Consider the following 12505-nt stretch of genomic DNA (forward strand, 5'->3'; position numbering starts at 1 on the left):
CACCTCGTGCTGCCGACAGAGGATGACCCAAGATCTATGAGTCCTGAAGTACAGGAAGTGATTTTGGATGTTGTGCATGCCACTCCTGGAATCACCACATGCAGAATAGCAATGCAACTGGCTGTTCAATGTTCAACTATTTGGAGTTTTTTTTTTTTTTTTTTTTTTTATGAAAACTCCAAACACGAAAGGTATCAAAACCTATAGTACTTAGTACCGTGCATGGGTTGAAGGAGAAGTATGGGGGGAGGGGGTGCCGGAGACTTTGCTCTAGAGACTAAACATGGGTTGCGAGAACACCAACTATATCCTTACCATCTGCAATGGATACAAGCCTTGTCACCAGCAGATTACCCTGCGTGAGTAATGTTCTGCCAGTGGTTCTTGCAGCAGTGTGGTACAACTCCTCACTTTCCTGCCTTATAATGATATTCACAGATGAAGCACAGTTCACACAAGATGGAATCCAAAACTTTCACAATCAGCATGTATGGGCTGAGGCAAACCCACATGCAATTCTTCCATCACATCACCAACAGTGGTTCAGCCTCAACATCTGGGCAGGTATTTTTGGTGATAAGTTATTTGGGCCCCATGTACTTCCAAACTAACTCAGAGGGCAGGTGTACAGAAACTTTCTTGAAAACAACATGCCTGATTTCTTAGAGGAAAACGCCACTGATCATTTGTCAACAAGCACATTTCATGCACGATGGCACTCCTGCACATTTCAGCCACCTAGCACGCAATTACCTGAATCGAAGGTTTCCTGGTCGGTGGATAGGTAGAGATGGACCAACTGCCTGCCCTCCACGCTCACTGATTTAAACCCACTAGATTTCTTCTTGGGGCCATTTAAAGTCATTGGTGTATTCGACTCTAGTAGCTGATGTGAAAACTCTCCACAATCGAATTGTGGCAGGTTGAGAGACAATATGAAATATGTTTAACAAGTACAGGTCACTGTTGAACAAAAGCCGAGAATTAGGGTTGAATTTGAAAGTGTCTGCAATTCTGCCCAGACACGATAGGAGGGAGTATATGATGAGAGCCTTGTCGATCAATTCGGCCCTGGAAAGATTGTGCAAAGCTCAAGGGGTAGAATTTTTTTCAGCCTGGACTGTACTTGTTAACAGGAGAGATTGCTTCTACAGGGATGGGATACACTTAAATAGAAAGGGTGCAAGAATATTTGCTGATGCTATCGAGGCAGTGTTAGGTGGGTCGGAAAACTGCTAGCTTGGGGGGAGACAAAGGCCAATAGATTGACAGTAGCCACTGGCAGAGGTGAAAGAGATTCTTGCACTGCTTCTATTAGAATGAGCAGAAGCCTGAAAAACAAGATGCATGTTATTTCAGAGACTGCTGGGAGCCATTGCGGTACAAGTAAACACATGGGTTGTGTTAGGGTAACTAAGAATAGAAACAGGTGCAGGTATACTTGCGTGTACACCAATGCTAGGAGTTTAGTAAATAAATTTGATGAATTTGAGGTATTGCTCAAAACATCGAAGGCAGATATTGTTGGGATATCAGAGACGTGGTGTCACACAGAAATAAGGGATGCAGAACTGCAATTTGGGGAGTACAACGTCTACAGAAAGGATAGACAGGATAGGAAGGGGGGAGGGGTTATGCTATTAGTTAAGAAACACATAAAAACCAAGGAAGTGAAGCCAGTTGACATCGCTGGACAGTGCAGTGTGGAGTCAGTTTGGTGTGACATAAACATTGGGAGATCAAAATTGAGAGTAGGAGTATGCTATAGGCCTAATGACTCTGATGAGTATAATAAGGAACTGTACAGGGAAATAGAGTGGGCCAGTAAATCAGAGTGTCTTATAATGGGAGATTTTAATTTCCCAGATATTGACTGGAATTTGGGGGCTGGTTACTCACACACTAGCAAGCCTTTTGGGGATTTATTGGATGATTGTTTTCTACATCAGCATGTTCGGGAGGCAACTAGAGGGAGTAATACTCTTGATTTGATTATCAGCAGTGATTCTTCATGCATTAAGAATCTGCAGATAAATGAACCACTAGGTGGCAGTGATCACAGTGTGCTGAAGTGGGATTTACTCAAAGAGGTAACTACCATTAGGGGTAAAGGGAAGGGTTATTGCTTCCGTAAAGGCGACTACGATGGACTGAGACAGCATTTAAATTCTATACAGTGGACCAACTGATGATGTTACCAACAGCAAATTCAAAATGGGAAGCATTCAAAGAACTTATTTTGGAAGCTACTAGGCTTTACATACCAACTAAGAAATATTGTTCAAGGTTTAGGCCAAAATGGATGTCAGATGAACTAATGAGGCATATGGCAGAGAAGAAAAATGCATGGGATACATACAAATTAACACATGACACAGAAGCCTATGATAGATACAAGTTGATATGCAACCAAGTTACAAAGGAGGTTAGGCAGGCGAAGGCAGATTATGAGAAATCCTTGGCAAGGGATGCAAAGAAAAACAGCAAAGAGTTCTTTACTTATGTAAACTCTAGAAGGAAGGAGATGAATCAGATTGGTCCACTTGATATTGATGGGTCAAGAGTTGATGATCCTGCTCAGGTAGCTAACAAACTAAATTAATATTTTGCATCGACATTCACACATGAAAAGTTATTCAGCGAGGGGAATGCCAGAGGTGTATCCAACTCTAGCAGTAAGCTACAGAATCTTGAAATAACTGGGAGTAAAGTGGAGGAGAAACTGTTGAAGATAAACACAAGAAAGGCACCCGGGGTGGATGGGATCTATCCAGTTATATTAAAGGAAGCAGCAAAGGAAGTAAGCAAACCCTTAGCCATAATTATGAGAGCTTCCTTGGACTCAGGGGAGGTACCCATAGACTGGAAATGTGCAAATGTGACCCCAATTCACAAAGGAGGATCAAAGGCTGACACAAGTAATTATAGACCTGTGAGCTTAACTTCTGTTCCAGGAAAATTAATGGAGGCACTGGTTAAAGAAGCACTGCAGGATCATTTAGACAAGACTTCAGTTATAGCTCAGACACAGCATGGTTTTGTTAAGGGGAAGTCTTGCCTGACCAACTTGATTGGATACTATGATGCAGTCACAAAAGAACTGGATGCAGGGAATAACTTTGATATTATATACTTGGATCTTAGAAAGGCTTTTGATACTGTTGCACATGGAAGACTGCTACACAAATTGGAGCAGTGTGACATTGGAGGCAAATTGCTGCTATGGATAAAGGGGTGGTTGAGGGGGAGAAGACAGAGAGTGGTAATCAACGGACACTGCTCATCGTGGACTGATGTTATTAGTGGAGTCCCTCAGGGCTCAGTGTTGGATCCATTATTGTTTTCTGTATTTATAAATGACATTGATGATGGTATATCGGGCTTAATGTCCAAGTTAGCAGACGATACAAAGGTTGGCAGGGTTGTCAAGGACACTACTGACACTATGCTGCTGCTGCAACAGGATCTGGAAAGGTTGAGCAGATGGGCTGAGAGGTGGCAAATGAAGTTTAACATTGACAAATGTAAAGTACTACACATGGGAAACAGCAACCCCAGAGCAACGTATCAACTCTGTGGTACTACACTGACAGTGGTAGAGAATGAAAGGGACTTGGGGGTGGTTGTGCAGGCAGATATGAAGTTCTCTGAGCAGTGCAGACGGGCTGCAAGAGTAGCTCATGGAGTATTGTCAATGATATACAATAATTTTTCCAGAAGGGATAAGGAGGTGATTATTCCATTGTATAAGGCGATGGTCAGGCCACACCTAGAGTACTGTATACAGGTCTGGAGGCCTCATTTCAAGAAGGATGTAGAGCTGCTGGAACGAGTACAGAGAAGGGCAACAAGATTAGTGAATGGAACAAAGGGGTGCTCTTACGAAGAAAGGCTTAAGTTTTGTAAATTACAGTGTCTGGAGACTAGGCACCAGCGAGGTGATCTGATAGAGGTGTATAAAGCCTTGAATGGTTTAAGCATGCTCAATGCTGATGGGATTCTTCCTCTAGCTCAGAAAAATCACCTGAGAGGGCATAAATTCAAATTGAGGAAAGACAGATGTAGGATAGACGTGCGGAAATTTGCCTTTAGCCAGCGGGTGGTTGGTTGGTGGAACAGACTTCCATCCCTTGTGGTGGAGGTTGATAGCCTAAATAAGTTTAAGGCTCAGCTGGACAGGTATTTTGAACGAACAGAGGGGTGAAGTGGAAGTGGGTTTTTTTTTTTTTTTTTTTGGCTGATGCTGCATAAGCTTGCTTTCTTGCATCAAATGCCTCTACTAATGCTAATGCCAGGAATTTGGCATCATCTTCGCGAGTCCATGAGATGTCGATGTGAGGCCTGTATTCAGGTAGAAGGTGGACATTTTGAACAATTACTATAAGGTGATGTGAACAGTTAAGTGTCATAGACAGACCTTCAAAACTCGGAAACCAAGCATTTCCGAAACTATGATGATATAAAATATTTTTATTGTCTACATATGAGGAACTCATTCCTGAAGTTATGCCATGTATTTTTGAAACACCCTGTATACTATGCCACACAGTTCTGAGCAATGATGCCTTGAGAACTAGTTGTCTTGTGAAACACACAAAGAACTCCAGTGCTTTGAAAGACAAACCAGAAGAGTTTTTTTTTATGTTAAACTTCAAAATTTGAAATACATAAAGCTGGGTACTACCAGATCTTTCCATCAAGTGTTGGTACTGTGGTAGAAGGATCTTATGAATCACTATTGCTCACCATCAAAGGGAAAAACACATGTAATAGGGGAACCTCTTATAAAACTCTGCTCATTGAAAGCAGCTAAGCTTTCAATGAGCAAATGCTGGGGGCAAAAGAAAAACAAAACTATTGGAAATTTCACTTTGCAATAATTCCATGAAACCTCTCATTGATGATCAGATGAAAGATCTTAAACTTCAAGCTGTGGAAGCAGTGTTGCCAAAAATCTGTTATCTTTAAAAGATCTTAAAAAAAAGAGAAAAAAAAAAAAAAAAAAAGGAAGTCAATGCTGCTTCAACAGAAGCTGTGGAAGCAGTGTTGGCTTCTCTTTTTTTGCAATTTAGTGTGATGTATAGCACAATGCTGTCACTTTCTTGTCTGTGTTCAATTCCTTAATGATGGAACTATGAAAGAACTGCTTCTTTTAAAGAATTCATGACCAGATCAAAGGATCCTGATGTTAGGGAAAAATAATTTCTGACCATTTTTAAGAAAATGAACTTTCAGAGAAAAAAACTGGTTGGTGTATATATGGAAGGTGGTCCAGTAATGCTTGGCTCCAGTGGCGGATTTCCGCACAGGCACACTAGGTGTGCGCCTGGGGCCTCTTAAATCGAGGGGACCTCAAATCTCAGGTCTCAAAAAAAAAAAATTGTTTCATTTTAAATTTTTACACTCATCTTTATTACCGTTACTGAATAAAACTATAATTTAATATGAGAAGTTAGTAAACTCTTATGCAAATATCCCTACATATCATAGAAATATCTATGCGAAATAAGTGAATCTGAAGTAGAATACATATTATCATTAATGCTAGATTTTATGTATTAATGTTATATTTGGGAGGGATGGTAGTTGTGTCATTTTTTCATTTAAACATTAGTTAAAATATGTATGACAGAACTGCGCAACCAAAATTATTAAAACCACAACACCAAATCTACAGCGCGTGCTATAGTGAAAACGTACACGCAGAATGCACACTTGAGAGGGGGGGGACCTCAAAATTGAATTGCGCCTGGGGCCTCTCAAGTGCTAAATCCACCACTGATTGGCTCTCAATCTGGATCTGTGAAATTGAATTTGTGCTCTCATTGGATTTGTGAAATTGAATATGTGCTCTTATTCAGGATTTGTGAAAGCCTTAACCATGACTCACTAATTCATATACAGACCAGCAATGGCTGCTAAAACCCTTCCACACTTGCTGAATCTGGTCATCAAAGTTGTAAAATTTTGCAAAGAAAAGTACTTTAAATCCAACTTTTTGCAGTTCTTTCCATATAGAGATAGACTGGCTTTCCAAAGCACCTTTGACATTACAGTTCAAGATGAAATATGAAGTGGAAATTTTCTTCAGGAAACGGAAAAAGGAAGAATTATTATCATGTGTTCATGGCCCAAACATTTAAACTTTCACTGGAATACCTTATGGATATTTTCTGAAGCTCTGAACAACCCAAATTTGAAACTGCAAACATTGCTACAGCATATCTTGATGGAATCAAAGCATTTATGGTTTGATTCATGGTCAGCTTTAGAAACACTGAATCGAAAACAGAAGTCTAAATTTTTATCTTTTCCAACATTTTCATCACACACTGAAAACAAAGATTTCCAAGAACTCTGTAAAGAGGATGTAAAGAACAAAACTGCATTTCATATGGGAGCACCTTGCTGACAAGTCCTATTTGCTATTTTCCAGTCAATTTTTTTTTTTTTGGCAACCCTATTAGTAGGCAATCCATTCAAAGTTGATGTCAATTCATTGCCAGAAGTATTACAAGAATAAACTCAAAATGGAATAAGATTCAAGTAATAAAGATAATTTTGAAAATTCATACTAGAAGGAATTTTTGGTAAAAATATTTCCCAATTTACTCAAAACACTTGAAGAAATAGTATATATCATTCTTCCGTTTTCACCAATGTATTTCTATCAAAAAACTTTTCAAGTTTAGTCCCAATAAAAATGAAACAAAGGAATCAACTGGAGGTCAAAATGATTTATGCTGTGCACTTTAATCTTTTGAATCCAGATTTCCCTAACTCTTGAAAACTTCACATTAAATTTGTTGAATTTCTGCTATTCCTTATGTTAAATTCATTTTTATTAAATTTTTGTATCAAGAAAAACTATTACTATTTGTTTTTAATTTTTAAATAAAAAATTTTTATAAATAAGTTATTTATTTATTTATCAACCTTGTCTAATAAAGATGATATTATATAGGTTCAATTATATTATTTCTGCATTGCATTTTTCCTGAATTATCAATATTTCTTAAAAAGAGATAGACATTATAGACATTATCATCCAACCCTCCCCCCAGATTCTATTCACAATTTAATTTAACTTTATATTATGAATAGAATTGGGAGAGGGATTGGATGACAGTAAAAATGAGGGAGGGGAATGTTTTTAGAAGTCAAGTTTTATGCTTTATCCAGAAAACATTTTGCAAGATTTGCTGAAGCTGAACTCTTTATTTTGACCTTTAATAAATCAAAAGACATTATAATATTCACACAATAATATACTTTAAGTTAATCTATTATCTATGCAATGATTAAGCAATTTATGCTTTCTTCATTAGGTGCCTACCTGAACAAAACCAAATAAGGTCTCGTCTAAGAAAAATTGCTAAATGTAGAACTCCTAATGATGTTGAGTAGAATAAAACATGGGACGGTCCCAATGTTGTCTGCATACGGACTTCCCATTCTCTCCTATAGTGTTTATCACAAAGAAAAAATGCACATAAGTAAATAATTATATGCTACAAATATATGTTGGAAATAATCATTTATTACATATTTTTATCATAGGAATATACTGTCAAAATGAGAATAGTGACACTAAACAGAAACTGTGTAATGATACAAATGCTTGCATTTTTTTTATGGATGAGGATAAAATAATTAAAAAAATAAATTATCAACTGAATTGTGATTGGTAATCTTGCCAAAGTTGATGGTAACATTGAAAGAAAAGAACTCTTATGGAAGCCAAAAGATTCATTTTCATACTGCAGCAGCAGTACTGGTTACATCGATGTGCAATATTCCTTCGGTGCAATTTTATCAAAAAATACTGTGGCAGTTCTTAACCAGTGGATTCTGATCCCCATACACATAAAGCTAATGTGTATGGGGGGGGGGGGTTCAGGAGCTAAGTTTGTTTATGATCATAAAAGGGGAGAGGGGGTTGTAGAATGACTATAAAGTCTGATTCAAAAAGGGTGGACAAAAGTAGAAGATTAAGGAACAGGAATTATATTATTCAATATTTCCCAAACTTACATTTATGCCTCCCCTCCCCTCCCCAGATTAAATGGATACCTCCTCCTTTATGGATATTTAAATGTTATTCTATATAGAAATATAAAAATACTTTGTTAAAATTTAATTTGTGCCAACATATATAAATGCAAAGTATAGTCATAACCCAATAGCTTACAGATAACTCATATACATAATTTATTTACAAATAAGTTGTTTATAATATGATACTATATACTATGGCTCTCTAACATACAGGCGCCTCCGTAGCCAGGTGGAAAGGAGCAGCAGTGGGTAGCACATGCTTCTTGATTAGATCGGGGTTCCAGCCCATCACCACCAAATACAGAGGATGTGGAAAGGTCAGGAAATGACCACCGCATATCCTAGAGCAATATGGCCTTAGTTGCTAATGCTCCTAAAAAAACCAAAATAACATATAACTCTAATATACTATGGCATCCTCAGTAAAGTTGGGTGGCACCCACAAACCAGTAACCTTTTCTGAGAATGTGTGTTTTAAGAAAATTCTAGGGCATAAGTATCCGAAATTAATCATTCTGAAATAAAATCAAATGTTTTAAGCATTTAAATTTCTCTTCTTTCTCTTATCTGCACTATTAAAATAATGTTGTTTTACTAAAAATAATAAAACTCAAATTATTTAAAAAATCTTTTTGTAAATTTATTAAACAGGGTATTAGTATTAGTAAGTTTTGCAAATTGCAGTGTCTGGAGACTAGGCACCGGCGAGGTGATCTGATAGAGGTGTATAAAGCCTTGAATGGTTTGAGCATGCTCAATGCTGATGGGATTCTTCCTCTTGCTCAGAATAATCATCTGAGAGGGCATAAATTCAAATTGAGAAAAGACAGATGTAGGATAGACGTGAGGAAATTTGCCTTTAGCCAGCGGGTGGTTGGTTGGTGGAATAGACTTCCATCCCTTGTCGTGGAAATTGATAGCCTAAATGAGTTTAAGGCTCAGCTGGACAGGTATTTCGAACGAACAGAGGGGTGAAGTGGAAGTGGTTATTTTTTATTTATTTATTATTATTATTTTTATTTATTTATTTATTTTATTTTATTTTATTTTTTTGGCTGATGCTGCATAAGCTTGCTTTCTTGCATCAAATGCCTCTACTAATGCTAATGCTAGAGGCAAACAATGCAAGAAACTTAACGCTTATGCAGCATCATCCAAAACAAATATCACTTTCCATACTTCCCTCTAATAGTGCATTTCATGAGCTTCTGTCATTCCCATCAACTGAATAATTAATAATTTCCAAAGTGTAATATTTTTGCATGAAAAACTGCACATATTTTATTATACGGCTAATTATAAATTAGCATTAGTAGTGGCATATGATGCAAGAAAGCAAGCTTATACAGTATCAGCCAAAAAAAAAAAAAATTCCCATTTCACCTATCCATTTGCTCCAAAAGGTTGTCCGGTTCTTCCTTCTAAATGGTTATTTAAAACATAAAATAAACAAGATGTACAGAAGTATATATTTATGTGTATGTGCATGCACTCAGGCTTATTTTTGATAAACACAATAATTTTTTGTGGCACCCTCCAACTTCTCAAAAAAAAAATACAAAACGTACCTGGACAGTGAAATATGTTGGATAGCACTACAGTACACAGTGATTAACAAGTTCACTTTTTAAAAATATCATTCAAAAAAGTAGCCAATGGGATACACATTTTATTCAAAGAACTGGGGCATTTAGATAAATATCGCATTTAATCATCATACTGTTTGACATTCCTACAGCTTCAAAGGTTTTAGTTTTAAATGACTGCTAAAAAATTTTTCTCTAAAAAAAATTAATGAAATAATGCTGCTTACCTATCTTGAATTCCTTCTTGAACTCCAATAGCATAAATATCTGGAAGGTAGTCAACCCTTTCAGGAAGGAGAAAATCATCAAGATTATTTGGAGGTACCTTTATAAAAATGAACAACAACATATAATATATATATATGTAACAATCATATATGACAAATCACTAAATGTACTATACGGTAAGGTAATTCTTAAAAATTTGCTTAAGAGATACTGAACTGATCTGAGTACAGCCACTCCCCGGCTTACGTAATACTAGACTTACGGAAATTCAACTTTACGTAAGTTTTTGCCAGCCAGTGCAAACGTATTTTGCATCCTGTAAGAATAAATGGAGGTATCATGAAAATATCATAATGTGAACTGAGTCCAATAACGAATTGTTTTTTTTTTTTTTTTTGGTAATTCATTCCAAGACCATGGAAGTTGAAATTTTTGCTATATAACTAAAGTATTTCTCTCTAAAAGGTCTCTATAAGGTTTCTCTCTATAACGGAAATTGCACTACACCTCCATCGTTATCACATGTTCCGTTATAAGAATCAATTTTGAATATCTTTGTGATATTTTTCTAAAACACATTTCTGGAGGTCATTACCATAAAATAATAAAAGCAATTTGCACTTTCTGGTTTAAAAACAATTTGCACTTTCCGGGCTTTTCTATTAGTGCAATCTATTATAAATGGGTAGTAAACTCGATCTTATTGCATTTGCAATAATACCGATAACTGGAATTCTGTGGGATTTTATGTTACAGTATTATGGTGAAATGAGTTCCCCATCACTGAAATCTTCAATCATATAAAAAACATAAATAATTTTTCAGAATCTTCTCTTCATTCCTATTTACTTATTACAATGGTGAAGGGAAAGGGACCAACGGAAAGTGCAAGCGCTGGCAGGGCTAGGAAATGAAACAAAATTGATTTAGAAATGAAGATGATTAATTGAGAAGTACGAAGCAGGACAAAGTTTGTCATCTATTGCACGGAATTAGGTCTCGCTATTCACTACATAAAATAGTGAATACTATTTTAAGGGACAGTGCATGTATAATTTAAGGATCAACTCCTTTGAGATCAACAGTGATCACAAAACAGCATTCAGGTGCTATATGGAAAATGGAAAAGCCATTAATAATATGGATGGAAAATCAGATTCAGAAGCAAGCGCCCCTGAGCCAATGGCCATCCAAGCAAAAGCAAGAAGTATTTATGAAGATATTAAAGATAAGTACTGTGAACCCCAAGCCAAGTTCGTGGCAAGTAACGGGTGGTTTAATAGGTTCAAGCATCATGCTGGTTTCCAAAACATTAAAGTATGCAGTGAAGCCGCCAGTGCTGATTCTGCAGCTGCAGAGAAATTTTGTGATGTGTTAGAAAAAACCCCTTCTAAATCTCCACAGCCCTCAACTTCTGCAGCACCGTGCTTATCAGCTGGAGAGTTAATTCTGGCAATGATGCTCGAAAGGTAAAACTTGCTGACATTATGCCTGTCTCCGCTCTCTTTTTGTAATTTTATAATTTTGAAACTTTTGTAATTTTGAACACTTTTGTAATTTTTCCTGCGCATGAGATAAAAAAATGGAATATTTAATTCTATTTATATATTCGTCGAACATTTCATTTTTGCTTCAATCAAATTTGCGAGTGCTGCATAAGCATTTAGGGAAATTCCGGCTTACATAGCGTTCTGCGGGACAGAACCTTTATGTAAGTCGGGGAGTGGCTGTACTCAATATCATACAAAGGCAATTTTAATAAAGCCCTAGTCAATATAAAAGCAGAAATAGAATCAAACCCTTGCAGCATATTATTTCTTTAAGATCTGCTGACAACAGCGAGCACATCTTTTACCATCCACTATTATCCTTAAGCAGAGAGAATACAAGATATTAGATACATTGCAGTTGTGCACAAAAAAATGTTGAAGATTCTCTGTTTTAAGTCCAGAAAACAATGTGTCAATGGAAGAACTTATGCAGAAAAACTATTGCATAACCACCACAGAGGCGGCTAAAGTGATGAGTAACAGCTCTGTGAATAACATTGTTTCTAAGCAGCTGCAGCAACAAAACTGATGCAACAGAAAGTTGATGTTTGTTTTCTGTCTTTCAATAGGTATGTGGCAACAAAAATCCTTCTTAGTTTGGAAACTAGTGATGAATCCTCAGTGAACTATTTCAATGTTTTTTCTCATTGTGTGATAAAGTAAATATGCCTTTTCAAAGCCAGCATTGAATTGTCACCTGTAGGAAGCGTATAGAACATAATACTACTACTACACTTAATACTACTACTACCATTTTCTGTATGATTAAAACAAATTTTTAAGCATTTTTGGGTTTTTTTTCGTTTTTTAATTTCGAATTACCCTCATATAAATTAGCTAAAATTCATTAAACTTTCAGTTTTTGATTATAAATGACACTTGTGTGTGTGATTGCATCACTTGCATGGCAGTAATGCAATCATCTGCGGATTAAACTATATTTCATCAAATTATAAACAAAAACGAACAAATGTTATCATATGCTTTTAACATTTAATGTCATGCAAACTAACACCCACAGAATGAAATATGGACGCATTCATATTTCCAATTTGTCCATATAACTGATTTGTGTTACCATGT

General features: G+C 36.5%; 1 protein-coding gene across 1 annotated transcript in view; it reads right to left on the reverse strand.

Annotated features, from left to right (window-relative positions):
- Positions 1 to 12505, reverse strand: part of INPP5E (Inositol-3-phosphate synthase) — a 61788-nt gene that overhangs the window by 37849 nt on the left and 11434 nt on the right. Inside the window, exons 4-5 of the mRNA XM_090369845.1 lie at positions 9872 to 9969; positions 7337 to 7461 (exon numbers count right to left, since the gene is read on the reverse strand). Coding sequence (XP_090225971.1) covers positions 7337 to 7461; positions 9872 to 9969 — 223 coding nt within the window. The remainder of the gene's footprint in view (positions 1 to 7336; positions 7462 to 9871; positions 9970 to 12505) is intronic.

The sequence above is a fragment of the Mastigoproctus giganteus genome, chromosome 3, assembly GCF_048544385.1.
Source record: "Mastigoproctus giganteus isolate SK-2022 chromosome 3, ASM4854438v1, whole genome shotgun sequence".
NCBI lineage: Eukaryota > Metazoa > Arthropoda > Arachnida > Uropygi > Thelyphonidae > Mastigoproctus > Mastigoproctus giganteus.